Source organism: Onychostoma macrolepis, chromosome 02 (genome assembly GCF_012432095.1).
Source record: "Onychostoma macrolepis isolate SWU-2019 chromosome 02, ASM1243209v1, whole genome shotgun sequence".
Taxonomy (NCBI): Eukaryota; Metazoa; Chordata; class Actinopteri; order Cypriniformes; family Cyprinidae; genus Onychostoma; species Onychostoma macrolepis.
In genome coordinates this window covers 28,468,073-28,495,384 of record NC_081156.1, presented here as the reverse complement: position 1 = coordinate 28,495,384, position 27,312 = coordinate 28,468,073, and the positions used below count along the sequence as shown (strand labels likewise).

The window sequence follows — 27,312 nt, the reverse complement described above, 5'->3', positions numbered from 1 at the left end:
AAGCTTTTTAGCTTGAAATGTCAGTTTCAAAAATTGTTCTGATTTCCTTCGGTGCGAATGGTTTCTGTTTTTCTCCTACGCTCCACCTAAACATCTGCTTTGGGATTACGGGAATAAAATTTCGCGAAAAGGGCGGTTTGCTTTACTGCAGCAACAAATGTCCGTGTACCGCTTATTTGGACTTTTGGCTGAAACAACAGCTACTGTGACTTTGCCTTTGTGAAAACATACATGAGCAATGAGTTGAACTCATTTTCAGCAAGCAGAACTGTTCATGTCGCACGTTGAAGCACGAAATAAAATGACAGCTGTAAATTATAGAGACTCGTATAAAATGCATTTGTCCACGCTTCCCTGCGCGTGCGTGCATGCGCGCTGTAGTGAAGTGTGGCTCGCTCTCGAGTCCCCTATAGTCCGCCCAGAGAGAGTGACAGAGAGATGGAGAGAGACCTGTAACACGCCACCGTCCGATTCACAGCAAACCGGGCTCAAATCAACCAGCAGCTCATCAAGTAAGTCAAAACTCGACGTGTACGTAAAGTGCATACTTTTATCCTTTTCAACACATAAAACATTTCAGTCGTTATGATTTGGATTATTTATTATTAATCATGCGGACCCTGATGTTATGAAATGAACATGCTCAAGTGCATGTCTACAATTAATAGTTGATAGATTTGCGTAAACTTTACTGTTGAGGAGAAAAATACAAATGAATTGATATGATGTTTATTCTTTTTTTTACCGATATGATTCTCATCATGAAAATATTCTGAATGATTCATGACACAAAGACATCGAAATTCATGTTAGCAACTTCCGCTAATCTTTTTTTCTTTTTGTTTAGTAAATTGAATTTCATGTCCCTTTTTTTATTTCTGTAGTAACTAAGCTCTAAAGCTTGAAATAATATATTTTAATTTCATTTGTGCAGTGTTTTTCAAAAGTTAATAAGTGCAAGATATACGTTTACTCAAAGTTATAAAGTCAAAAGAGTATTTAGAATCCTTTCCTTGTTTATTCAATTTTTTAATCTTCTGTTGCATGGCAGAGATATATATATATATATTTTTTTTTTTGTTCTTTTCTGCTCATTGTGGTTCACATACTACTGTATATGCACCCATTTACCCCTTTATTCAGCTTATAGGTAATATATTTTCTGTCATCTTATAAATGCAATCCCTCCTTATAGAGAGTTGGAACTTGTTTGTATTTTGTAACTGGAAAAGCTGCTCTGACTATCATGTAACTATGAAAGCACAGAATCACAAGACAGTTACTCAAAATCACCTTCATATGCTGTGGTTTACTCAGCAATGCCTCTTGCATATTAAGTCTCTCTAAGGATTTTTTATTTCTGTGGCATTGTTCCATATGCTTGATACATTTATAGGACACTGCAAAGCTTGACCATTTAAAAAAAAAAAAAAAAAAAAACTGTACAAACAATTAATCTAAATGCATTTAGAAATATTGTTTGAAACGATGTTGGCCAGAATACAAAAATATTTAGTTGCACAACATTACTACAATTCAGTCAGCAAGTCGAAGTCAAAAGTGAACCTTTAATCTGCGTAAGAGCAATTTACTCAAAAATACACACTAGTGTGGTGTTTGTATTCATGCATGCTTGACATTTAATCACAGCACAGTAAATCTCAGTAAATGGACTTAAGTCCAGGTGGCAGGTGTTAGTGCACCTTGTTCAAGGAGCACCTGAGAGACCTTGTGCACAGAACAAACATCGCTGCATCATTAACAGTGAACCCAATATTCAATATTCTCACATTAGATCAGAAAATTGTAATGCTGATAAAACCAGATTACAGATTTCAAGATTTCAAATTTGATCATCTGAATTTGATCCTCATTCCCCTAATTCTAGCATCTGTACGTCTGCAGAGACAGCAGGCTGTTGACTTGAGCATTACGCTTGCTGCTGATGTTTGTATGCATGTGCTGCTGCACTATTGACCAATCAGTTAATGTTTGACACGTACATTCCCACTGTGACAGGATGAGTGCCGCCCGGTTGCCAGGCAGCATGTGGGGTGGACACGTCCAGTAGTGTGAATGAGAGGTTGTGTCAGCTCTTAAAATGTTTCATGGTAGCTGAAGCAAATAATCAGATGGAAATTTGCTGCTACTGACTCAGAAATGTTGTCTGAGATTCGGTTTGGAAAGTTTGCCCATTTTGTACCAGCCCATTACATCTATTTAAAACAGTCTAACACTGGTGGTTTTGCAGTAAACTGTTTTAATTTAGTATCAATATTGATATTCTGTTATAGTTTTTATCAGTTTTATTTCATTCTATTTTTTTTATTTTAGGTTTTAGTTATTTTGTTGTGTGTTTTTGTCATTTTTATGATTGTTGTATTGTTTTAAAAATATGTCTATTAGTTTATCAAGTTTGAGTTATTTTAGTACTTCAAATTAGACTAAAGAAAAATGAGAATTGAGAAATGTCACATTAGCGATTCGTTGAAATAAAATCCGTTTTTTTTTTATATTTAGTTTTAATTTATTTCCCTTTTTATCATTTTAATTTAGTTTACGATAATAACCATAGCTGTAAAATTTCTGCTAAAGATTGTTCCGGGAAAACACTGCACTTTTTTTTTTTTTTTTTTATAACTACGGACAAAAGCATTACTACAACACAAAGACTGAAATTTAACCATAGACAGCTGAAAAACGTCAGACTTTCACTGTTTTTTTTTATATATATATATATCTATATATCTGTAGAAAAATGGAATGGGTACTGGTAATTTTCTGCCAGGATCTATCCATTATCTGTTAAATTTCCTTAATTAAAACACATCACTATGCAATGCACAATTTAAAATTTGGGTGAAAATTTAATACCGATCTTTTTAGATATATTAACACAGTGTTGGATGTGCTATTCTTACTGACTTTTCTTAGTGTGTAGTTGGTAAATGAACTCTCGTGACTACCAAACTCAACCTGTTAATTAAATGTAACTTATTAATTATCATGCTTAATATTCTTCTGGGATCTTATCAATAACATCCTCTTAACAAGCATAATTAGCTTATACAGATGATATTCTCTTAAGGAAAATGCCAGGATTGAAAAATCGCACCACATGGGCCCCACTTTTGCTGAAGACATCCGACATCACTTCCTGTGCAAACGGCTGCTCTCTGGGCATCACGGCTCATCTCACATATGTGAATACTGACCCTGAACCAGTAGAGGGTAAGAGATCATGCACACATACTGCAGGACAATTCAGATAAGTAGGAAAACAAACACTTGTGGTGAAAATAAATCATGTCCTCCTCACCTGCTCAGGTGTGTTTGTGTATCCTCTGGGGGAGAAGGAGGTTGTGGTGGGTTTTGAGGCAGTGGTGTCCGGCAGGCTGGTCAGTGTGGAGCTCCAGAGCCGTGGGAAGCTAGAGGACTGCTGTCTGGACTGCTGCCCAGGATCGGCGCTGCACACTCCGTGTGGTCACAGCAAGGAGTGGGGATGCTGTGGAGGAACAGGTCTGGAGATACAGTGCTCTAACGGTGAGAGTTTTAACCTGTTAAGATCCAGTTCACACCAAGAATGATAATGTTGGCATCCACACCAATGGATGATAATTTTCTGTTTATTATAGACCGTATACATCAGAGAAACAAGCAAGCAGTCATCTTTAGAATATTGTAATTGAACTTCCATTTATTTGTGGTAGCTCTGTGTAATTCTATAGCATCACTGTTGAAGAGTAATTAGCTGGTGGATTTACTTATTGTAGAGTTAATGCAAGTTATCTAGAGCCTTAATGTTTGAAGCAGATGCCACAGAAAATGTCAGCAGACCGGGAAGATTTTAAAACAAGCAGTTCTTTCATAAATTTGTAAGATCTGTGCCGTTAATGTTATAGTTGTGGTGTGGACGCTTTCCACAATTCTGACTTTTGTAAGATAAAAAGTCGCAATTACTGGTATTTTTTTCCTCCGTGTTATTTCCAACCATATTATTATAACACGCTCTAAAAAAGATGGTTCTGTAAAGATTCTTTACACCTAGTAACAGTTCTTTTTAGAACCAAATCCTCCTGAAGAACACTTTCATGCCAAAACGGTTCTTTGTGTTAGCATTAAGGGTTCTTTATTCCCGCCTTTTTGCTTTTCAAATCTGTAATTGTCAATGAGCTCAGTCATCCAAATACACAGACTGTCAACACTCTCAAGAGGTAAATGACTTCTTTCTTAAAATGTCTATAAATTTAACTTTCAAACTGTAACTGGTTTCCTACCAATCATGTCTTTTTCTTTTTTTAGTTTGTTTCAACAGAACATTATGACCAACTCTGTTCAGTTCTCTATCAAACATAATAGCTTTACCTAAACGAATGGAGGAGACACACTGTAAATCTTTTGTGTAAACTCAAGTGTGTATTTCTACCCAGTTTGTGAAGATTAAATAAGAATATTAAGGTTGGCAAGATGCAAGTTATTGAAAGGTTACATAATCAACAAAATCCAGCTAAGAAAAGCATGACAAGACATGCCATCACCACTGAGCTTGAAACACTGATCCCAGGTCAAAATGAAAGTGGAGTTTACAGTATATTCTTTGCATCATCAGAGGCTTTTGTCACTGTTCACAAGCACATGCTACAGTACATGTATTTGGCGATCTCTTAAATCTTGTGTTCTCCTTACCGTGCTTTGTATGCAGGCAGAATTCATTATTTCAGAGAGCTGTGTTGGCTCTGTGCCTGTTTTAGATGGCCCTTAAATTAATACATAGATATCTCACTTCAGGGTTCTGTCTTTCAGAGCCAACATTAGGTTTTTGAGAGATTCTTGTACGTTTTTTTTTTTCTATTCTCATTTAAGGTCATCTGTTGCTGGATGAGGACCTAGAGAGAAGCACTTTCATTGTGAGCACAGGCCAGATTGGACCGCTGGAAATTGTGTCCGTTGACATCAGTACCACCCTTGAACTTCCAACACTTGAAAATGGCACAATCCGTTTGGTTTATCCCACAGCGCTCACACCTATAGTAAGATCGCGGATCCAACCAGGAAAGAGTGAAAATGGGGGGAAATCAGAGGAGAACAGGTAAAGTTAATATCTTTAAGTTCTCCTTTAATGTAATAATTACAGTGGTCCTAAAAAGTATGTCGTCTTTGCATGACATAAAATATTAACAAACCAATTTTTAAATTCAAGCAAAACAATAAAAAGAAGTCATGTTAAAAATGATAAAACAATAATCTGTTTAATATACTGTTCAAAATTAAGACAAAATCATTATATTCATAGTAATTATGAAATGTATATGTTTTATGGCCAGTGTATATCCGAAATCCTAAAATATATGTATAACATACTCTACTACTCAAAAGTTTGGGGTCGGTAAGATTTGGTTAATGTTTTTGAAAGAAATCTCTTATGCTCACCAAAGCTGCATTTATTTGATTGAAAATACATAATATTGTAAATTATTATGTTATAAACTATAATATTGTAACGGTTTTATTGAATTTATTTTAAAATTAAATATATTCCTGTGATGCAAAGCTAAATTTTCAGCAGCCAATATTCCAGTTTTCACATTATCCTTCAAAAATCATTCTAATATGCTGATTTTGTGCTCAAAACATTTCTTATTATCAGTGTCAAAAATAGCTGTGCTATTTAATTTTTTGTAGAAAACATTAAATATTTATTTTCAGAATTCTTAAATGCCTTGACTCTTTATTGTCAATTTTAATCTATTTAATTCATCCTAGCTGAATAAAAGTATTAATTTATATATCCCAAACTTCTGAATGTGTGTAAATAAACATAATAACAGGAAAATCACAAAGTAATAAATATATTGTGGGGACTATTTGATAAAACACCCTTACTCTTTCCTTGATAATTCAATTCACAACATCTGAATAACAAATAGTGAAAATTGTGGGTTTGACCTCCCAAGAATCCCTTTTCACTTCTCTCCTTCAGCCCGACTACGTGCTTTGGCAGCGTGTCTGGGAAGCAGGAGAGGATGCTGGGAGTCGGGCAGCAGTGCACACATGCTTTGCTCACCAGCACTGCCACAAACCTCTCGTCTTATCAGCTCAGCTTCCAGCTGCTGGTTCGAGGAGCCTGTCTGCTGGCCGGTAACATTCATATCTTTCTGTCCAACATATCCAACATAAGTCACTTTTATGCTACAACAAGAACTTCAATGTAAAAGCAGAAAAGGTCTAGAACTATGACATCCTGAGGAGTAGACACAAGGTGAGCTTATCTCTTACCTGTCTCTTTCTGTGACAGAAGGACAGAAGATACCCTTTTTTCTGTTTGCCTTTAAAGAGTGACTGTACGTTCATGCAGGTCCAGCTTGTGTTCTGAAATAATCCAGTTAGTGTAAAACTTGGCATGGACATCAGTGATTATGATAGATATCAGTGCGCCTGCCAGAAGGAGCCAAAGCATGTCTGCAAAGGTGTGTGCAGAGAGAGTGTTTGGCTCAGGCTCCGGGCCACTAGAACAGACGCCGTTCTGCTCCAGAGGAAAGTGGCCGCCTGTTTCAGCTGACTCAACTTTAATATACATTCACTGTAAAAAATGACCATGATTTTAATGTAAAAAAAACTGTGAAAATGCTACAGTAAAAACCTGTTAAATGGTTAACAGTAAGTTCCCCTAATACATACGGTGCAAAACTGTAATAGACATTTCAGACAATTTTACGGTGAAATACCGTTTTTTTTTTTTTTTACATTTACCATGGTAATATGTTTGGACTACCATATATCCATAAACAGTATACTTTAGTATATGAATATGGTCCCCTTTAATACCATGGTACACTACCATTTAAAAGTTCGGGGTCTGTATGATTTTTTATTTTTGCAAATAGTCTCTTATGCTCAGCCAGGCTGCATTTATTTTATCCAAAATACAGTAAAACAGTAATATTGCGAAATTTTATTACAATTTAGAATAACTTTTCTATTTGAATGTATTATAAAATGTAATTTATTCCAGTGACGCAAAGCTGAATTTTCAGCAGTAATTACTCAAGCCTTCAGTGTCACATGATCCTTCAGAAACCATTCTAATATGCTGTTTGACTGCTCAAGAAACATTTCTTATTAATATCAGTGTTGAAAACAGTTGGGCTGCTTGATATTTTTGGAAACTTTGAATCTTTTTCAGGATTCTGATGAATAAAATAAAAATTCAAGAACTGCATTTACCAGAAATGGAAATGATGTAACATCATAAAAGTCTTTACTGTAGAAATTCAAATTTTAGAAATCATATTTTGAACTTAAACTATACAGGGTTGAACTGATTAAGCCAAAAACTTAGTTTTAAGATTAAACATGTACCTTTCCATAATTTTTTTTGTTGTATGCATATCTAGATTTATATCAAAAGTCTGAAATGTAATTAATTTAAATGTCAGGATCAGTCTTCACTTGTGAATCTGTTTTATCATATCTTTAGTTCCTCGAGGCTCAGATGTCAAAGATTCCCACCAGCATAATGTTCTTTCATAGCAACTAATCAAATCAGTGCTGAAATGCCAGGTAAACAGACTCTGTAACCCTTCTTATGCTATCTGCATTTCAGGTCTGGAAAGCCCTACCCATGCCCTGCGCGCAGACGCTGACCCCAGTGCACAGTCTGCGTCTGCAACCTACATCACGCTGGCGGAGGAGCATTCATGTGACCGACATCTGGAAATAATACTACACCTTAGCGGTGAGAGCTGACTACACATTAAATCACAAGTTGTTTGGCATTTTCCAGTTATGCATGCTAACTCATATCTGCTTGAATGCAGAAAAGTAAAACAATCTCTGTGTTCAGTTTACATTTAAGTAATATGTTATAAAGCAGCAACAGACTCAGCATAAAATTAGTTTGTCCAGCGCAAATCATGTTACAGAATGTTTTTGTTATAGATTTGTTATGTTTTTGTTATATATACACACACATTAATGCACACTTTACAGCAACAAAAATAGTTGATGCCTTTACCAATAAAGTTTCCCATTTCTCAATACAGTAAAAACAGTAATATTGTGAAATTTTCTTATAATTTAAAATAACTCCGTTTTCAGTTTTAGTACATTTTAAAATGTAATTTATTCCTATTCTATTTATGCTATGAGAGTGTGTTGAACCTATTATACTCCTATTATACCATGCAATGTAGCAAAAGTCTAATAAGAAAAGCCCAAAATATGACCATAACGCATCAGGTTTTATAAACAGCTACAGGTTAGGGGGTAGAATTTGGCACCACCATCAAAACACCAGCAGGGTTTTTATCTTGAACTAAACTAAAACCATTAAACATTGTTACTTGAAAAAATATAGTTATTAACTGAAATAAAATAAAATATTATTTTATGTTTTATTTCAGTTTAGTTCCTCATTTTCATTTAAGTTGAAGTATTAAAATAACTAAAACTAAATAAACTAATAAATAAAAAACAATATAAATATATTTAAAAACTAATAAAAATGACAAAAACACGAAAATTTAACAAATAAAAATGAAAACACGAAAAATAAAATCAAATTCAAAATATTAACAAAAACTATAATAATGTATGAGTGATACTGCAATCACCTGCAAGTCACTGTCACTGTTGTCTGCAGAGCCTCATAGCCCGTTGGTTATCCTAGAGAGAGGCCGACTCACATTTAGTGAATACGAGCAGCAGATCCGTGCTCGACGTGATTTCATTAATTTTTCCCGAAAAGAGGCAGAGTCTGAGAAGACGGTAAGATTATTGCTGCTAGACACCTGCATTGCTGACTTCATCTTGATTGTCTTTTAAGAACATCTTTGAGAGTATATGTAGTTGTTATATCATGCATGCATGTGCCTCCAGCTGGAGTTCGTGCGAAGACGCTATCACAAGGATCTGCTCTTGAACCCCGTCCTGATGCTTAACTTCTGCCCAGATCTGCTGTCAGAACCAACAGAACTGCAGCAGGCCAGCAGAGAGCTCTTCTTCCTCATTGACAACAGCAACACAATGACGCAGCACAACATCAACAAAATCAAGGTTCTTACGATCTACTGTATGAACAGCTGCTCTTCTGACACTAAATATTTGGCACATGTGGCTTTTGGTCTTCAGCACATGATTTTTCCCCTTAAACTGTTATTATTTGCTATAAAGCACAGATCAGTGGTTCTTTAAGATCACTGTTGCCATCAGAAGTTAGCAGCTCTTTTTTAAAGCAAATTTCCACTTACAAAGCTAGAAACAAACAATATCATCTGATAGGTTTCCACTCTGAATATGCAGTATATGCCAATTGAAAATAACCAGAAATGTTCCTGTACTTTCATATCTTTGACAGGAGGGGATGTTGGTGGCTATCAAGAGTCTGCCGACCCGCTCTATGCTGAACATCGCTGGCATCTGCTCTACAGTCAAGCCTCTTTTCAACTCTAGCAAGCCCTGCACAGATGTGAGTGTTTTCTCCAGTCTCATCGCATTGTATTTATTTTAGGAGAAACTGAAACTCAGAAAAGATGGAGATCACACAGCGTTCTGGATTGATGTTTACCTGTGACTGACCTGCTGATAGCAATCTCTGTCCAAGTCGCTACTACTGGTTGCCATGACACTGCAATATCAGGTTGAAGCAGGTCCAGGGTCTGGCAGGACAAATTGTTTTAAAACAGCTCGAGCCATATGGTGCTGTCATGCATTTTACAGCATGCAATGATCAAAAACAAACTTGTTTTGCTCCATTGTGCACCACTGCTCTTTACATCTCCGTCACACAGAACATATCTAGCCCTCAGTGCTCTTTGATCACTTTTGACTCAAAAATGTTACATTTTCATTTTATTTTATTTATTTATTTTTTAAATTGTAACTTCATTGAAAATGGTACAAAACTTGGTGACTTTTGTGGCTTTGGCTATGTGAACACACACACAAATGTTGGATATGATTGTCAAAGACCAAATGGTCATTAAAAAGTCATAATTGTATTCTTCATGGTCAAAAATGACTGCCATAGGAAATAATGGGAAATATGAAAGAAAAAACAAGTGAAGGTTTTTTTTTAAAGGTACAACCCACAAAAGCCAATATAAAGAAAAAAAAGCACTGATTTAAATTAGAGCACCATTCTGGGTTAAATACAACTTAAGCTTTACCATATTTAATTTTTCATAAATGAAAACAAGGATTAACAGGTGCTGTTATTTGAGCTAGCTATATTTAACCCTAGAATATTTCTTTAAAGGGATCCCCGGGTATTAAGACATGTATAGCTTAATATAACGTAAATGATGTCTCTTATTTAGATAGGTAGTAAAAAAACCCATGAAAATGAATGTTATTTAAAAAAAAATCAATATCGTTTTTGGACTATGGGAGGCGCCATTATTTTATGTGCACAGTACATTCTGCATCGATGACGTCAAATGGCTGCACTCAGTGAACTACTGGCGCTTATTTCTATAGTCTTTGGATTTTTACCACAACACAAAATAAAATACTGATACGATATCACATTGTGTGGCTTTTGGCTGTAATTTCCAGTCGAAGCGCAACAAGAGAAGCGATGTAAGACTTCACTGCTTTCCAAGCGATAAGAAGAGGAGAAAAGAATGGGAAGATGCCTGTGGACGAATAAAACTTCCTAAAGACCCGCTTCTTTTTTCTCTCCACTTTAGCCCTGATGCCTTTGAGTCTTTTAGTAGACCACAGCTACTGAAAGTACTTTTAACAATGCAAACTGTGTCAAAGCAGCTTTACATCAGCTTGATATAAAGCTGGGTGGCTTTATATCAGCTTTATAGTATTTAGACGGGGAAATAGTTTGTCAAAGTGTCATTCTCCTCTGGCCAGACAAAACCAGCAGTTTAAATCTAGGCTAAAGCAGAGTCAGATTGTGCAAAGACTCATCTGGTTCCTGTGGTCTTGTCCCGATGGCCATCTAGGAGACAGGGTCTTCACTGGGGATCAGTCTCTGGGGCTCATCTAGTTGTCCTCGTCTCCGCTGACGTTCAAGGCTGTAGAGGTCATCTCTAGATGCTGATCCACCATCTGATCTGGATACAGTTTGGATCTGGGTGGCTACAGTGACCTCAGAATAAGAAAGAAACAGACTAATATTAGCATAGATGCCATTCTTCTAACGATGTAACAAGTACATTGGGTGTTTTGGGAAGTGTTCCCGGGTTCCGGTTGACCTAATTAATGCAGCCTAACAATCCTTTAACGGATTTGAATTATAGAAATGCAATAGTGTATTATATGTAAACCAGGTTAAAGAGATGGGTCTTTAATCTAGATTTAAACTGACAGAGTGTGTCTGCTTCCCGAACAGTGTTAGGTAGATTGTTCCAGAGTTTGGGCGCTAAATAGGAAAACGATCTCCCGCCCACAGTTGATTTTGATATTCTAGGTATTATCAAATGGCCAGAGTTTTGAGATCGCAGCGGACGTGAAGGACTATAATGCGATAAGAGCTCACTCTTTTAATAATATTTTAGTTAAGGTCAAAAATGACATTCAAAGATGGAAGAATCTTAAAGTATCTCTTCAAGGAAGAATTTCCACTGTTAAGATGAATTTGTTACCTCGATTGAATTTTTTTTTCTCTATGCTACCACTTTCTCCCCCTCCAGGTTACTTTAAGGAGATCAACTCCATAATTTCTAAATTTATCTGGAATGATAAATGCCCCAGAATTAAGCTTACCACATTACAACATCCTAATAGCGCAGGAGGACTGGCTGTACTAAATTTTGAACTGTATTATTGGTCGTTCCAGCTTAAGGCTCTTCATAATTGGGTTGATCCTCAATCTACAGTTTCTTGGAGAGTGATTGAAGCTGACAAGGTTAAACCAAATAGACTCCAAGATATGCTATTTACTGGCACAGGAAAAAAAGGGGATAATTATAAATTTGGTCCGGTTGTGGCCAACTCTATTAAAATCTGGAAAACGGTGGAACGTCGGATAGGAGGAACCTTCAAATTTTGTAACAGTACACCTTTATGGCACAATTGTAATTTTGTATGCGGAAATCGTCCATTTGTCCAACCCTCTTGGTCCTCTTTGGGTGTAAACACATGCGGTGATATATATGATAACCAGGGCTTATGTTCATTTCAGACATTAAGAACCAAATTTTGTCTACCAGCATCCGCATATTTTGTCTTTCTTCAATTACGTTCTGCTTTCAAAGCGTATGGAGTTCCTTGGGCATCTCCCATCTCCTCTCATCCTATGCAAGATTGGATTGCACCATCTGTTGGTCGGCCGTCTGTTTCTTTAATATATAATAAGATTATTGATTGCATTACAAAACCTCTTTCTATTAAAACTATTTGGAATAGGGAATTATCTGACCTTAATCTGTCTGTCGACTGGGAGAGAGTGTGGTCTAATCTCAGTTTAACATCTAAAAATCTGGCTCATCGTCTTACTCACTTCAAAGTCATTCATAGAGCATACATAACTCCTTACAAAAGATTTAAAATGAAACTACAACCGAATCTCAACTGCCATATATGTAATACTACATCGTCAGGTACTTTTCTGCATATGTTTTGGGAATGTCCTGTCGTCATCAGTCTATGGACACATGTAAACCTGGTTCTATCATCCTTACTGCATATTGATTGGTCTGTTAATCCAAGTTTGTGTCTTCTTAATGATGATTCTGGTCTCTGTATAACTTCAATGCAAAAGAGAATGTTGTTTGCTGGTTTTACAGCTGCAAAGAAGACAATAATACAAAACTGGTTTACACCGCACGTGTGGAAAAACATATTGGATCCGTAGCCTCCTGCAAATAGTGACTTGTGAATGTACAACAGCACGAATCAATGGGGCCAAGCCTTCTACCATTGATGCTTGGCAGTGCTTTCTCTTTGATATACGTGACTGTATAAAGGAGTGACTTTTATGTTTTTCTTGTCCTTCCCTCTCTCCCTCCCTTTGACTGGACTTTGAGATATTGAGTATGTGTCTGTTGTTGTTGTTGTTGTTGTTGTTGTTGTTGTTTTGGTTTTTGGTTTTTTAATTATTTAGTTTTTATTTATTTGTTTATTTTTTGGGATGTTATGTATGAAAAATAAAAAATGTTGATAACAAAAAAGTACACCTAGGTTCCTAACTGATGACGAAGAATTTACAGAGCAGCCATCAAGTATTAGACAGTGATCTAGGTTATTACATGCAAAAGTTTTTGGTCCAATAATTAACACTGTTTTTTCAGAATTTAGCAATAAGAAATTGCGAGTCATCCAGTTTTTGATATCAACTATACATTCCGTTTGTTTTGCAAATTGGTAAGTTTCATCAGGTCACGAAGAAATATAGAGCTGGGCATCATCAGCATAACAGTGAAAGCTAACATCATGTTTCCTAATGATATCTCCGAAGGGTAACATGTAAAGCGTGAAAAGTAAGGGGCCAAGTACTGAGCCTTGAGGTACTCCATACTGCACTTGTGATTGGTATGATACCTCTTGATTTACTGCCACAAATTGATGGCGGTCAGATAAGTACGATTTGAACCATGCCAGTGCACTTCCTCTAATGCCAACATAATTTTCAAGTCTATTTAAAATAATGTTGTGGTCGATAGTGTCAAACGCGGCGTTAAGATCCAGTAACACTAATAGAGAGATACAACCACGATCAGATGATAAAAGCAGGTTGTTTGTAACTCTAATGAGAGCAGTCTCAGTACTATGATATGGTCTAAAACCTGATTAAAAATCCTCACATATATAATTTTTCTCTAAGAAGGAACATAGTTGTGATGATACTACCTTTTCTAATATCTTTGACAGAAAAGGGAGATTCGAGATCGATCTGTAATTAATTAATTCTGGGGTCAAGTTGTGTTTTTTTAATGAGAAGCTTAATAACAGCCAGTTTGAAGGTTTTTGGGACATATCCTAATGACAATGATGAGTAATATTCAGAAGAGGATCTATAACTTCTGGAAGCACTTCTTTTAGGAGCTTAGATGGAACAGGGTCTAACATACAGGTTGTTGATTTAGATGATTTAACAAGTTTATACAATTCTTAATTTCCAATAGAAGAGAATGAGTGGAATTGTTCCTCAGGGGATCTATAGTGCACTATCTGATGCGATACTGTGGCTGACAGCTGCATGGTTACAATTTTCTCTCTAATAGTTTCGATCTTGGAAGTAAAGTAGTTCATAAAGTCATTACTACTGTGCTGCTGGGTAATGTCTGCACCTGCTGATGTTATATTTTTTGTTAATTTAACCACTGTATTGAATAAATACTTGGGGTTGTGTTTGTTTTCTTCTAAAAGAGACAAAGTAAGCAGATCTAGCAGTTTTTAAGGCTTTCCTGTAGGAGAGAGTATTTTCCCGCCAAGCAATACGAAATACCTCTAATTTTGTTTTTCTCCAGCTGCGCTCCATTTACCAGGCTGCTCTCTTTAGGGCCCGAGTGTGCTCATTATACCACGGTGTTGGACTTTTTTCCTTAATCTTCCTTAAGCGTAAAGGAGCAACCGCATCTAAAGTGCTAGAAAAGAGAGAGTCCATCGTTTCTGTTACATCATCAAGTTGTTCTGAGAAGCGAGGTGTGCTCTGATTGGCCAGCTATCCAGTGCGATGTGATTGGCCGAATACCTCAAGCATGTAACGGAAATGTTACGCCCCTTACTGTATTGTGATGCCGTGTCCCGGCACGACGAGACAAAAACAAAAAAAAACATTATAAATGAGGCATTTGTTGCATCCAGTGGGGACATAATTACTGATTATAATGACTTATACTGTCTTCTTACGCGTCACGTTGCATCGCGCAGGGTAAACATTACCATGTCTACATTTGTGATCGGAGAAATGACAAACAACAAGCGCTACTCTACACTGCTCAAAACTCGCATTTGAATAGTCAGTGGCAAATTCTTTAAACATGAAAACATACTTACAGGCTGTGAGTCAGAAGAGCCAGACTGTCCTTGCAAAGTTGGAATTGCCCCACTTTATGGCAACAGCTGGCATTGTTGGCTACTCTCCCAGATTCAGGAAATAGTCCTCCGTAAAATGCGCTGCACACACTCTAATATTTGGGTTGAACTCTTCTGGAACAGTGTTGTAAATACAACTTAACCACTGATTTCTAGTTGTGTCCTCTTTTGGAAGCCCAAACAAAGTAGTTTCGCTTACACAATGAAACACAGCGTCTCCAGGACACGGCGCCAGCGGCAGCAACAATACTACAGCGAGAATAAAAATCACACCCTCTTTCTTTGAGTATAGATTTGGGCGGTGTTATGCAAATCTTCCCACACAGTGACGTAGACATGTGGGGGCGTGTTTAAATGAGCCGTTTTAGGAGGGCTGGACAAGTCTTAACTTTTATAAAGAATATTTCTTTGGGTTTGAGACTTTAGTCTTTGCAACTTTAGGGATCTTATCTATGCATTAACAGCTTGTAACACTCCAAAGACAAAGGAAAACTTGAAATTGCATCATATGACCCCTTTAAAACGTCACTGTTGGTTGAATATTGCCAGTTATGAACTTGTAACATTTACAGTTTGAGGAAGTCTTTAACTCAATTTTGTAGGTTTCCATGTAAGTTTTTATTTTAGTTATTTCCTTATATTATATATATAATTTTTTCTTTTTTTCCCCCCCCCCATTCATTCACACATTTGTTTGTTTAGGGGTAAAGGTGTGAATGGGTAAAACTAAAACATGTTACTGTAAAAACCTTGTTAATCGATGTTCCAAAAAATAAAAAAAGTCACAATTTTTTTTTTATTATATCAGGGCTAAAGGGACTGCCTTTCTCTCCCTCTCTCATTTTTCAGAGCACAGTGACTCAGGCATTGGAGTACATCCAGAAGCTTCGCACAGACCAAGGTGGTGCTAACCTGTGGGGGGCGCTGTCCTGGGTTTATCGGCAGCCTGTCCACCGCAGCTGCCCACGACAGCTCTTCATCATCATGGAAGGAACCTGCAGCAATGTAGGCCGCGTGCTAGAACTGGTCAGGAGGAACACCTGTAACGTCAGGTAAAAACTGTAATGTTAGATTAAATTAGCATAGAAGACACCATGCCAGGTAACACCTAATATAAAATAAATTAATCTGAACAGATGGCCTTTCACGACAATCATTATTTTATTATATATTATTAAAGTATTTATTAATATTTTCAATTGGCTTTTTTATATTTTTTAAATAAAAGTATAATAGTATATAAAGAGATTTATACTTTTAACAACAGATTAAGATTTTAGATCAGCAAACACTTTTAGAATTAGCTTTAAAAATGGCTAAACACCCACTTCACATCAGCAAACACCTCTAAAACCAGTTTTTAAACTCGCTCCCTAATATTACTCAGACCAGCACCCAAAAACCAGCTCAACACAGTTCACTCCAGCAAACTGCACTATTAATCTACAGAAAGCTAAACACATTTTGCATCAGCAAATACCTTTTTTTCTTTAACAAGTGCACAGATAACAAACCCATTTGCCACAATGAGATTTAGCAATTTTACTACCCCAATTAACAAAACCTCAACTAATTACATATAGTAACCAGCTGCATAAATACCTAATAAAATTAGAACAGAATAATATTATATATATATATATATGCATGCATACAAATATGAAATAAAAAATAAAAGATTAACTGTCTATAGAGTCAGCGAATGCATATCGGCATCCAGCTTTTAAAACGAGATAAACACCTTTCACTTCACAGCAAACACCCAAAGAAGCTCAACACTTTTCACACTAGCAGACACTTTTGTCACCAGCTAAACACTTAGAGTACTTAAACTCAGATCAATTTTATCTAAGGCATTACCATGGAAACACCCCATGCCTCCATAATGAATCTAAATGAAACTCATTTAGCCAGTCAGATGGGAAATAGCTGTAATCCAGATTCCAAACATACTTGTATTTGCTGCTGTCATTTCCAGTAAACAAAAAAAAAGCTGAGGATGAGAAAAATTATTTCATCGTACTGTGCTTTACATTATACAGCACAAAATGTCCCCTCCCATAATACACTGACTCATATTTAGAAGGAAATGCTCTTCAGCGAACACACGCACACACACATATAGCTTTCACTGTACTGGAACACAGACTCGTTATTGATACCCAGTCAAGACATTTAAAAGCCTTCGACCCAGACAGAGCAGACCTGAATTCCAAACAGCTTGTTTGCGTGTGTGTGTGTGTGTGTGTGTGTGTGTGTCGCCTGGCTTCTGTTTCTCTTCAGACATTTAATTAGTGAAATGGTCCAGATTATTGTCAGGGGAATACTAAACATATTCTCTTTTCCCTAACATCGGAACACTGGCAATCCATCACATGTATGTCTTGAGTCATGGGAAATGTTTCTTGCAGATGTGAATCCATACATATGCCTATGTAATGTATTAAAAAAAATAATGTGTCATAACACAATGCATGGCAGTTCAATGCAAAGATACAGTGTCTTTATATTATACAAATGCACTATATATAAAGAGCCAGTGTGTTTGCATTGAAGTACCTGTGTTTCAACATATTCTTGGTGTTGTTCCAGATGTTTCGGTCTGGGTCTTGGTCCTCAGGCCTGTCAGAGGCTACTGCAGGGTATTGCCAAGGTTACAGGAGGCAGTACAGAGTTTCTCAGTGAGGAAGAAAGGCTACAGCCAAAGGTGTGAGAGTTCACAGCGCCCTCTACAGGGACAGAGACAGAACCGCTATTATCAACTCGGTTTAAACAAGTATTAAAGTATTAAAATAATATTCTATTTTAAATAATAATACAATAAAATATTATTTAACAATAACAATAATACAATTATTATCATTATAAATAATATTTAATTGTATTATTATTTAAAATTAATCAAATCAATAAAGACTACTATTACTATTGAGTAATAATAATAATAATAATAATAATAAAGTAAAAATATATATTAATACTATTTTATAGTACTACTGTATAGTAAAAAAACTATTTAGTAGTAGTGATAGTAAAATAATTATTTATAATAATTGTTATTTTATTTTACAGAACAACAGTTAAATTACAATACTAATATTAATGGCCTTAATATTAATGGAATTAATGGTCTTAATTTCTTTGATTTCAATTGTTAAATTGTAGAGCTTTTACTTGGGTGAAAACAAAATCTTATTTGTCTCTGAGAACAATATAAAACCAGCTAAAATATTTATTAAACTAACTTGCAAGGAATGCAAAATTTTGTGAATGTTGGGCATCAAAATGGCATTAGATGGTAAAACTATGGTACTTTGGTATATACCATGGTACTGAAATTCTTGTACTATGGTATTTATATTTAACTCCAAGGTACTTCTCAATATACCATGTTTAAAATACCATGTAAGTACAATGTCCAAAAAAAATGGTGGTACATTGATATTTGTCTGTGGAAATCTGCAGAAATTTCTAAAAAACTATTTTGTGTATTTATGTGTTGTAGTGTAGTTATCAATGTTTTGATTATTCTCTACAGTTGATTAGATGTCTAAAGAAAGCTCTGGAACCTGTGTTGACGGATGTAAGGATTGATTGGTATGTGCCGGACAATATGGAGGCCCTTCTCTCACCCAATGAAATTCCTCCGCTCTACCCTGGCAACTGCCTGATTGGCTACTGCACTCTATATGACGTGTCTGGATTCAGGGCCCAGAAAAGAGAGGTGAGACACTGTACAGTACCACTTAGTTATATGCCAAATGAAAATGCATTAAAATAAATGAGATGCACACAGTTGCATAAAGTCTTAGTTTGTGTCTGTACACTTGCTCATAAGCAGGTGAAGCCTCGTCCATACAGAAGCCGTCCACGTGGTTCAGCAGGGTCGGTTTTTGAGCTCTCTCCCTCAACATCTGAGCTCCTTCAGCCTCTGGTTCCTCCGGAGGAACGAGAGAGAGATGCTGTAAAAGAGTGTGTGGTGGAGGGAGACTTTGAGGAAGCGCTGCGGGAAATTTCACGAGAAATCTCTTCAGAATTCTCCTGCGCACATGCCACCGATAATGCCATCAGCCCTGGTAAGACTATAGGAACTGTTTATGATTTCAATACATTGCATTGTGGGATACCATATACTATGCTGAGGTTGTAGAAGTAGTAGTAGGTCTATTCCATTCATACGAAATTTGTGCAGTGTGCATAATGCATGCTTAAAGGGATAGTCCACCCAAAAAAGAAAGGTGTATGCATTTCTCATTATCTGTAGAATATAAAAAGATTTTTGAATAATGTTAATAACACCACGCTGCATCATGTTGACTCAATGAAATCCAATATTTGTTTCTTAATTATTTAAGGGTGCTGAATATGTCTCATAAATATGATGTGCATTTTTTAGCATTTACTCTTTTGACAATCATTTATAAAGTGAAGAAGTCTTAGTATTATTAAGTCTTGTATTAGAAGAAAGCAAGCCATGCAGGCTTTGAACAAAATGAGGGTGAGTGACTGACCGAATTTTCATTTTTGGGTGAACTGTCCCTTTAAAAAACGTAGTAGTAGCCATTTCAAACATACCTTATGTGATCCGCAGGTGGCGACACTGACTACAGCACCAGTGATGTGCGCTGGCGTATTCAACAGGATTCGTATGTACAGGATCAGTATGTGTTGACACACTGTTCTCTGAGCAGTGAGAAGGCCTTCTCGTCTGTTTCTCCCCAAGCGGAGAGCTCCGTGCTGGAAATGGGTTCTCTGCCACATGGCTTGGAGAGAATGGAGCCTACACAGGGTAGAGGACTCTCACGCTGGGAATCTCCGTGGACTCAGAACGCCACCTCTTCAGGGGACACCGATTCTGCATCAGAGAAGGTGACCGCAGCAGATGACCTTTGTATTTAAGAATTCACTACACATAAAGAAAGTTTACATGTGTATTACCAGAAATCTAAAATAGCCTGCAAAGGAAGTTTACATACTTTACAAATAAAATTGACTGGTTCTCTTGGAACTTTAATTCCACAAAAAAAAAAAAAAAAAAAACACATTTAAAAGATCTTTGAGATGAGGAACATAAATTCTTTCAGGTGGGTCCTCATTTTTGACTGGTCAGTTGCATTACCATTAACGAAAAACGAAAAAATAAAAAAATAAAATGAAACATTTATATTTATGCATTTAGCAGATTCTTTTATTCAAAATGACTTAAAATAAGTGAGAAGTTTATTTTTATATTTTGTAAAGGTTTAAAATTTTGTAAACCACTTTTACTAAACATGAAATTCAATGAAATCAATCAATTAGGATGCTAATATTTAATTTAAAGTTGACACTTTTCAATAAGGTCTCATTCGTTAACATTAGCTTAAACTAACAATGAATACTTCTACATAATTTATTAATCTTAGTCAATTTTAAGTTAAGCATATGGTAATATACTTTAAAACTTGTTAACATGAGCAACGAACAACTGTATTTTTAACAAACATTAATAAATGCTGTAAAAAATATATTGCTCATTGTCAGTGTATGTTATGCACTAATGTTAACAAATAAGACCTTTTTGTAAAGTGTTACTGATTAAAGAAATAGTTTACCAAAAATAATTAAATTTGCAGAAAATGTACTTACCCTCAGGCCATCCAAGATGTAGATGAGTTTGTTTCTTCATCTGAACAAATTTGGAGAAATTTAGCATCACATCACTTGCTCAGCAGTGAATCCTCTGTAGTGAATGGGTGCCGTCAGAATGAGTCCAAACAGCTGGTAAAAGCATCACAAAGTGACCCACACAACTTCAGTCCATCAGTTAACATCTTATGAATTGAAAAGCTATGTTTGTGAGAAACAAATCCATCATTAAGAAGTTTTTAACTTCAAACCGATGTTTGTGGCTAAAGCATGAGTCCTCTATCAATAATATTGCTTTCTCCAAGTTGCTAAATTTCTCCAAATCTCTTCCGATGAAGAAACAAACTCATCTGCATCTTGGATGGCTTAAGGGGATGAGTAAATTTTCAGCAAATTTCTGGGTGAACTATTCCTTTAAATAAGTAACAACTAAACTGACAGAACAGACTTAACATAAAATAGAAATAAAAAATGTCAAAACTATAATTCTAACTGGTAGTCTCTGTGTTTCTGTAGGCTGGCAAGCTCTTAGACGAGTCTCGTCGCAGGCAGAAGGCACTAGCTCGCTCTGCTCTGGCTGGCCGAAGTTTCTCATCTCCGCAGGGTGACCTGGACATGCACCGGCTCCGGAGGGCGCTAGAGAAGGTCTCATTTGAGCAGGCCGTAGGGGGCCGACTGGAGGAGAGTGACACAGACACCCACAGTACTTCACGAGGTCTATCCCGTCCCAGTCTGACAGACTCCAGTGAGGGAAAGCAGTCTTATAGTTTATGCATTAACATAAATACACACAGATGCATATTAAACACGGTCCAAATATTAAATCATCCTTTTCTTTTTACTTACCACTCTCTATCCAGACGGCCTCCTGTTCCCCGCTTCCCCACTTGACTGGGATACCTTCACCGATCCTGAATGCCTATTTTCAGCCGCTCCCCCGGGCGAGTTCCAGGCTTCAGGGGCCGAGTGTCGATCAGTCATCCATGGCATGCTGGGAGGAAGGGCTGTATCCTGGGAGGTCCGTGTGGATCTGTCTCTTCTGTGGGACACGGAAAGTTCAGCAACCCTGCCAACCAGCACTGGGTCCTGGGATGAGATTATCCATCAGCTGACCGCACGATCTGTCATCAGAGACTTTGAAAACATGGCGGAGAAAGAAACAGATATTGAAGTTGAAAGAGGTCTGACAGTTACAAAAAATTGAGTTTGAAGTAATAAACTGGCTGCTAAATCCATGTTTTTTTCCCCTGTTGTTTGGGTGTGTATTCTGGTATGGATGTGTGTGTAGGTCCTTCCAAACGGTACAGAATGAAAGCGATCCAGACCAGCAAAAGCTGTGGAATTGTCTGCATGTACACAAGCTTCACCACCACAGACACCAACGCGAGAAATCAACCTCAGAGCACACGCATACGAAACACAGGTACATATACTGCAGCACAGACAATCCACACACAACCTCACAAAGAGGCTGAGACACAAAACAGACAAGCTAAACTACATGGGGGGAATGAAATTCTCCTGTGTGTGTGTTAGGTGTGTGGTTTGGGACCAGACACGGGTCTCACTCCGGCAGCAGAAGACAGAAGTTGTGCTCGGTGGGATTCAGACACCGTCCTTCCAGCAGAGCCAGTGAAGAAACAGAAGATACACACACATCGACAGGTAACATAAAAGTTAAATATGCTCGCCCACATATGTGACCCTGGACCACACAACCAGTCTTAAGTGTCAATTTATCAAAATGAAAGCTGAATAAATAAGCTTTCCATTGATGTATGGTTTGTTAGAATTGGACAATATTTGGCCGAGATACAACTATTTGAAAATCTGAAATCTGAGGGTGCAAAAAAAAAAATCTAAATATTGAGAGAATCGCCTTTAAAGTTGTCCAAATTAAGTTCTTAGCAATGCATATTACTAATCAAAAATGAAGTTTTGATATATTTACAGTAAGAAATTTATAAAATATCTTCATGGAACACGATGTTTACTTAATATCTTAATGATTTTTGGCATAAAAGAAAAATTTATAATTTTGACCCATACAATGTATTTTTGGCTATTGCTACAAATACAGGTGCTGGTCATATAATTAGAATATCATCAAAAAGTTGATTTATTTCACTAATTCCATTCAAAAAGTGAAACTTGTATATTATATTCATTCATTACACACAGACTGATATATTTCAAATGTTTATTTCTTTTAATTTTGATGATTAGAGCTTACAGCTCATGAAAGTCAAAAATCAGTATCTCAAAATATTAGAATATTTATATTTGAGTTTGAATAAATGACCATCCTACAGTATAAATTCTGGGTATCTCTTGTTCTTTGAAACCACAATAATGGGGAAGACTGCTGACTTGGCAATGATCCAGAAGACGAACATTGACACCCTCCACAAAGAGGGTAAGTCACAGAAGGTCATTACTGAAAGGTGTGGATGTTTACAGAGTGCTGTATCAAAGCATATTAAATGCAAAGTTGACTGGAAGGAAGAATTTGGGTAGGAAAAGGGGCACAAGCAACAGGGATGACCGCAAGCTTGAGAATACAGTCAAGCAAAGCCGATTCAAACACTTGTGAGAGCTTCACAAGGAGAGAACTGAAGCTGGAGTCAGTGCATCAAGAGTCACCACGCTCAGGCGTCTTCAGGAAAAGGGCTACCAAGCCACTTCTGAACCAGAGACAACGTCAGAAGCATCTTAACTGGGCTGTGGAGAAAAGAACTGGACTGTTGCTCAGTGGTCCAAAGTCCTCTTTTCAGATGAAAGTAAATTTTACATTTCATTTGGAAATCAAGGTCCCAGAGTCTGAAGGAAGAGTGGAGGCACAGAATCCATGTTGCTTGAAGTCCAGTGTGAAGTTTCCACAGTCAGTGATGATTTGGGCTGCCATGTCATCTGCTGGTGTTGGTCCACTGTGTTTTCTGATGTCCACAGTCAACGCAGCCATCTACCAGGAAATTTTAGAGCACTTCATGCTTCCTTCTGCTGACAAGCTTTATGGAGATGCTGATTTCATTTTCCAGCAGGACTTGGCACCTGCCCACACTGCCAAAGGTACCAAAAGCTGGTTCAATGACCATAGTGTTACTGTGCTTGATTGGCCAGCAAACTCGCCTGACCTGAACCCCACAGAGAATCTATGGGGTATTGTCAAGAGGAAGATGAGAGACACCAGACCCAACAATGCAGATGAGCTGAAGGCCACTATCAGAGCAACCTGGGCTCTCATAACACCTGAGCAGTGCCACAGACTGATCGACTCCATGCCACGCCGCATTGCTGCAGTAATTCAGGCAAAAGGAGCCCCAACTAAGTATTGAGTGCTGTACATGCTCATACTTTTCATTTTCATACTTTTCAGTTGGCCAAGATTTCTAAAAATCCTTTCTTTGTATTGGTCTTAAGTAATATTCTAATATTTTGAGATACTGATTTTTGACTTTCATGAGCTGTAAGCTCTAATCATCAAAATTAAAAGAAATAAACATTTGAAATATATCAGTCTGTGTGTAATGAATGAATATAATATACAAGTTTCACTTTTTGAATGGAATTGGTGAAATAAATCAACTTTTTGATGATATTCTAATTATATGACCAGCACCTGTATACCCCAGCGACTTAAGACTGGTTTTGTGGTCCAGGGTCACATATAGTACATTTTTAAGTACCATACACTACCATTCAGAAGTTTGGGCTCAGTAATATATTTTTTTGCAAGAAAGGAATACTTGCATTGTGCAAGCACAAATTAAATTGACCAAAAATGACAGTGAAGACATTTATAATGTTACAAAAGATTTATATTTCAAATAAATGCTGCTCTTTTGAATATGCTAGTCATCAAAGAATCTATTAAAAAAGTACCATGGTTTCATCAAAAATATTAAGCCACACAACTGTTTTCAACATTAATAATAGGAAATATTATTTGAGCACTAAATCAACATATTGAAATGATTTCTGAAGCATAATTGTGACTTTGTATCTCACAATTCTGACTTTTTTCCTCAGAACTGCGCGATATAAACTCACAATTGCAAGTTACAAAGTCAGAAGTGTGCGATAGAAACTCGCAATTCTATGAAATAAGTCAGAATTGTGAGTTTATATCTCAATTCTGATTTTATAATGCAATTGCAAAGGAAGCAGTCCATGAAAATTGTGCAACTCTGAATTTCTATTCTGTTTTCTTGGACCCAGACAGAGACGACACACCTGCATCCCCTTGTAGCATGACATCCTGGGACAGCAGTAAGTATAGGAGAAAGAAAAAATGCATTAAGGTGCAGTCACATTTGCGACAGTGAAATTTCACAAAAGAATTGTGTAGTGATGCATAAAGCATAAAGCACTTTCAAACCAAGCAGCTTTCTGTTGGTCAGTGCTGTGAATTTGCATGACCAGCTTCTCAAGTGAAATCTGTGTGGGCAACTTTGTCACCTTTATATCACTCACAAAAGTGTGATTGCACCTTTATGATTGTCTATACCAGGGCTCCTCAAATCTGGACCTCGAGATCCACTTTCCTGCAGAGTTTAGCTGTAACCCTAATCAAACACACCTGAACATGCTAATCAATGTCTTCAGGATCATTAGAAAATCACAGACAAGTGAGTTTGATCAGGGTTGGAGCTAAACTCTGCAGTGGATTGGACCTCCAGGGTAAGATTTGAGGAACCCTGGTCTATACCTTAAAAATGACCCAACATTTCATTGGTGAATTGTGGGAGTAATAATAGTGTGTCTTTCAGGCACAGGAGGAAGCATCAGTCCATCAGCGGTGTCTTCTCGCTCTCAGCGCTCTGTGGAGAGTTTCTTCGGGTCCAAGTCAGCACTGACCTGCATAAGTATCACACTTAGTAATTAATTTATATCACACTGAATTTCTGTGTTCTCCAGGTTCAATCTGGGCAGACTAAAGGGCAATAATGGAAAACAAGCTCCTCTCAAACCTCACTGTCTTTCTGCAGAGACTGACAGACACACAGAGACAGATACGCCCGACTACTTGCCCCTGGTTGGTGTAATTGCATACCGATTTACAAAACTAAATCACAACAAAGTCAAAGTCACCTACATCTCTTTTCGTGTCCCCACAGGTGCGCCTACAGTTGGCGTCAGGTGCGTTTCTGATGTCTGAATGCTACTCAGAGTGCATCCAGATCCCTCTGGACCGCCTGAAAAGAGCATCCCCGTACCTGAGCCACCGCAGCAGTCTGAGCCCCCCTTTCCGTTGTACCTCACCACCCACATCAACAAGGCACATGCGAGAATCGTGGTCTGACCCCTTGGAGGAAGGCTCTCCAAAATTGGTAGGTGGAGTCGCGCAGGCTGACAGTGGGCGGGGCTCTGAGACTGACACTTGTGAAGGTCCTCCATTGGATCCTGCAGAAACCCATGGAGAAGAACTGGCGCAGATGGACGTAGAGAGCTCAAGCTGGGCCACGGCTGTGGCTCTGGCCTGGCTGGAGCACCGTTGCGCTGGTTTTTTTGTGGAGTGGGAACTGGTGGCTGCCAAAGCAGATTTCTGGCTTAAGTGTCAATCGCTGCCAGAGGGCGTTGACCTGGCAGGGTTGAGGGCAGCGGCCAGGCAGCTTTTCTTGCTGTTGCGTCACTGGGATGAAAACATCAAACTGAACGTGCTCTGCTACAACCCCAATAACATGTGAGAAAGGACCCCAAGAAACACAGTGAGATGAAGTTTTTAATTGAATTTATCCCTGTTGGCTAGACTCACAATTCAATTTTATAGCAGAATAGAATTCACCTAAGATGTCCTTCAAAATGGAGATTGTGAGTTGTGTTCCAGTTTTTCCTCATGCCCAGACCACAATACTGTACAAGCTTTGCCTTAATCTTTGGGCCTCAGTCTAATTATGAATGTAGTTCACTGCAAATCTGACAGCACTTTATCTTAGCAATAGCAAAATAACTAGTATGGGATGCTTTGTGAAACCAATCACCAACATATATAGCAGGCCAAAATTACACATTCTTGCCTTAACTTACACTACTGTTCAAAAGTTTTGGGTCAGTAAGTTTTTGTTTGTTTGTTTTTTCCAGCATGGACACATGAAATTAATCAAAATTGACTAAAGATTTACGTTACATTTAATTGATTTCAAATAAATGCTCTTTTGAACTTCCTATTCATTAGAAAATCCTTTCAAAAAACGTATCAGTTTCCACAAAAATATTAAGCAGTATAACTGGTTTTAGCATTGCTAACAATAAGAAATATTTCTTGAGCAGCAAATTAGCAATATTAGAATGATTTCTGAACGATCATGTGATCACTGAAGACTGGAATAATGCTGAAAATTCAGTTTGAAATCACAGTAATAAATTACATTTTAAAATATATTAAAATAGGTATCAAATAAATGACTTATTTTTACAAATCTTACTGACCCCAAACTTTTGAACGGTAGTGTACAACAGCTGCTTTAATTTAATTAATCTATGTCTTACTTTAGTCAAGTTTTAGACTAAATTGGACTTGGAGCTGTTAACCATATAAACAGTCTAAACATTGGTAAACTGTATTTTTGTAGGCTCATTTGTGTTTGGTTTTGTTTTGTTTTTGACAGCAATCGAATTGTGTGTGTTTGGCAATGACTGCTTGCTTTTAGCCTTCATGAGATATTTTGGATTTAGGCATTTAGTTTGTTCTTT

At 37.2% G+C, this 27,312-nt stretch overlaps 1 protein-coding gene and 1 long non-coding RNA gene across 4 annotated transcripts; one reads left to right on the top strand and one right to left on the bottom strand.

Annotated features, from left to right (window-relative positions):
- Window positions 1-27,300, top strand: vwa5b2 (von Willebrand factor A domain containing 5B2). 3 transcript variants are annotated; one of them, XM_058748491.1, is made up of 22 exons: window positions 1-512; window positions 3,089-3,231; window positions 3,328-3,543; window positions 4,864-5,089; window positions 5,981-6,138; window positions 7,604-7,735; window positions 8,642-8,766; window positions 8,878-9,054; window positions 9,356-9,466; window positions 15,841-16,043; window positions 17,584-17,698; window positions 18,530-18,715; window positions 18,833-19,067; window positions 19,583-19,860; window positions 21,136-21,364; window positions 21,480-21,800; window positions 21,908-22,042; window positions 22,156-22,284; window positions 24,838-24,888; window positions 25,389-25,464; window positions 25,537-25,654; window positions 25,737-27,300. In XM_058748491.1, the coding sequence occupies exons 2-22, from the start codon at window positions 3,093-3,095 to the stop codon at window positions 26,304-26,306; spliced, it is 3,930 nt and encodes a 1,309-aa protein (XP_058604474.1). In that variant the 5' UTR covers window positions 1-512; window positions 3,089-3,092; the 3' UTR covers window positions 26,307-27,300. The 3 variants fall into 3 exon arrangements, 2 of the variants coding, with proteins under 2 accessions (XP_058604474.1, XP_058604466.1); XM_058748483.1 differs by having other exon boundaries at window positions 18,830-19,067; XR_009266638.1 differs by lacking the exon at window positions 25,737-27,300 and having other exon boundaries at window positions 18,830-19,067; window positions 24,842-24,888; window positions 25,537-25,601.
- On the bottom strand, window positions 9,913-17,611 carry LOC131522794 (uncharacterized). Its single transcript, XR_009266649.1, has 3 exons — window positions 17,551-17,611; window positions 15,904-16,031; window positions 9,913-11,101 (listed from the first exon to the last, which is right to left on the bottom strand). It is a non-coding gene; the product is annotated as an uncharacterized LOC131522794 (long non-coding RNA).
- Window positions 27,301-27,312: the final 12 nt, after the last annotated feature.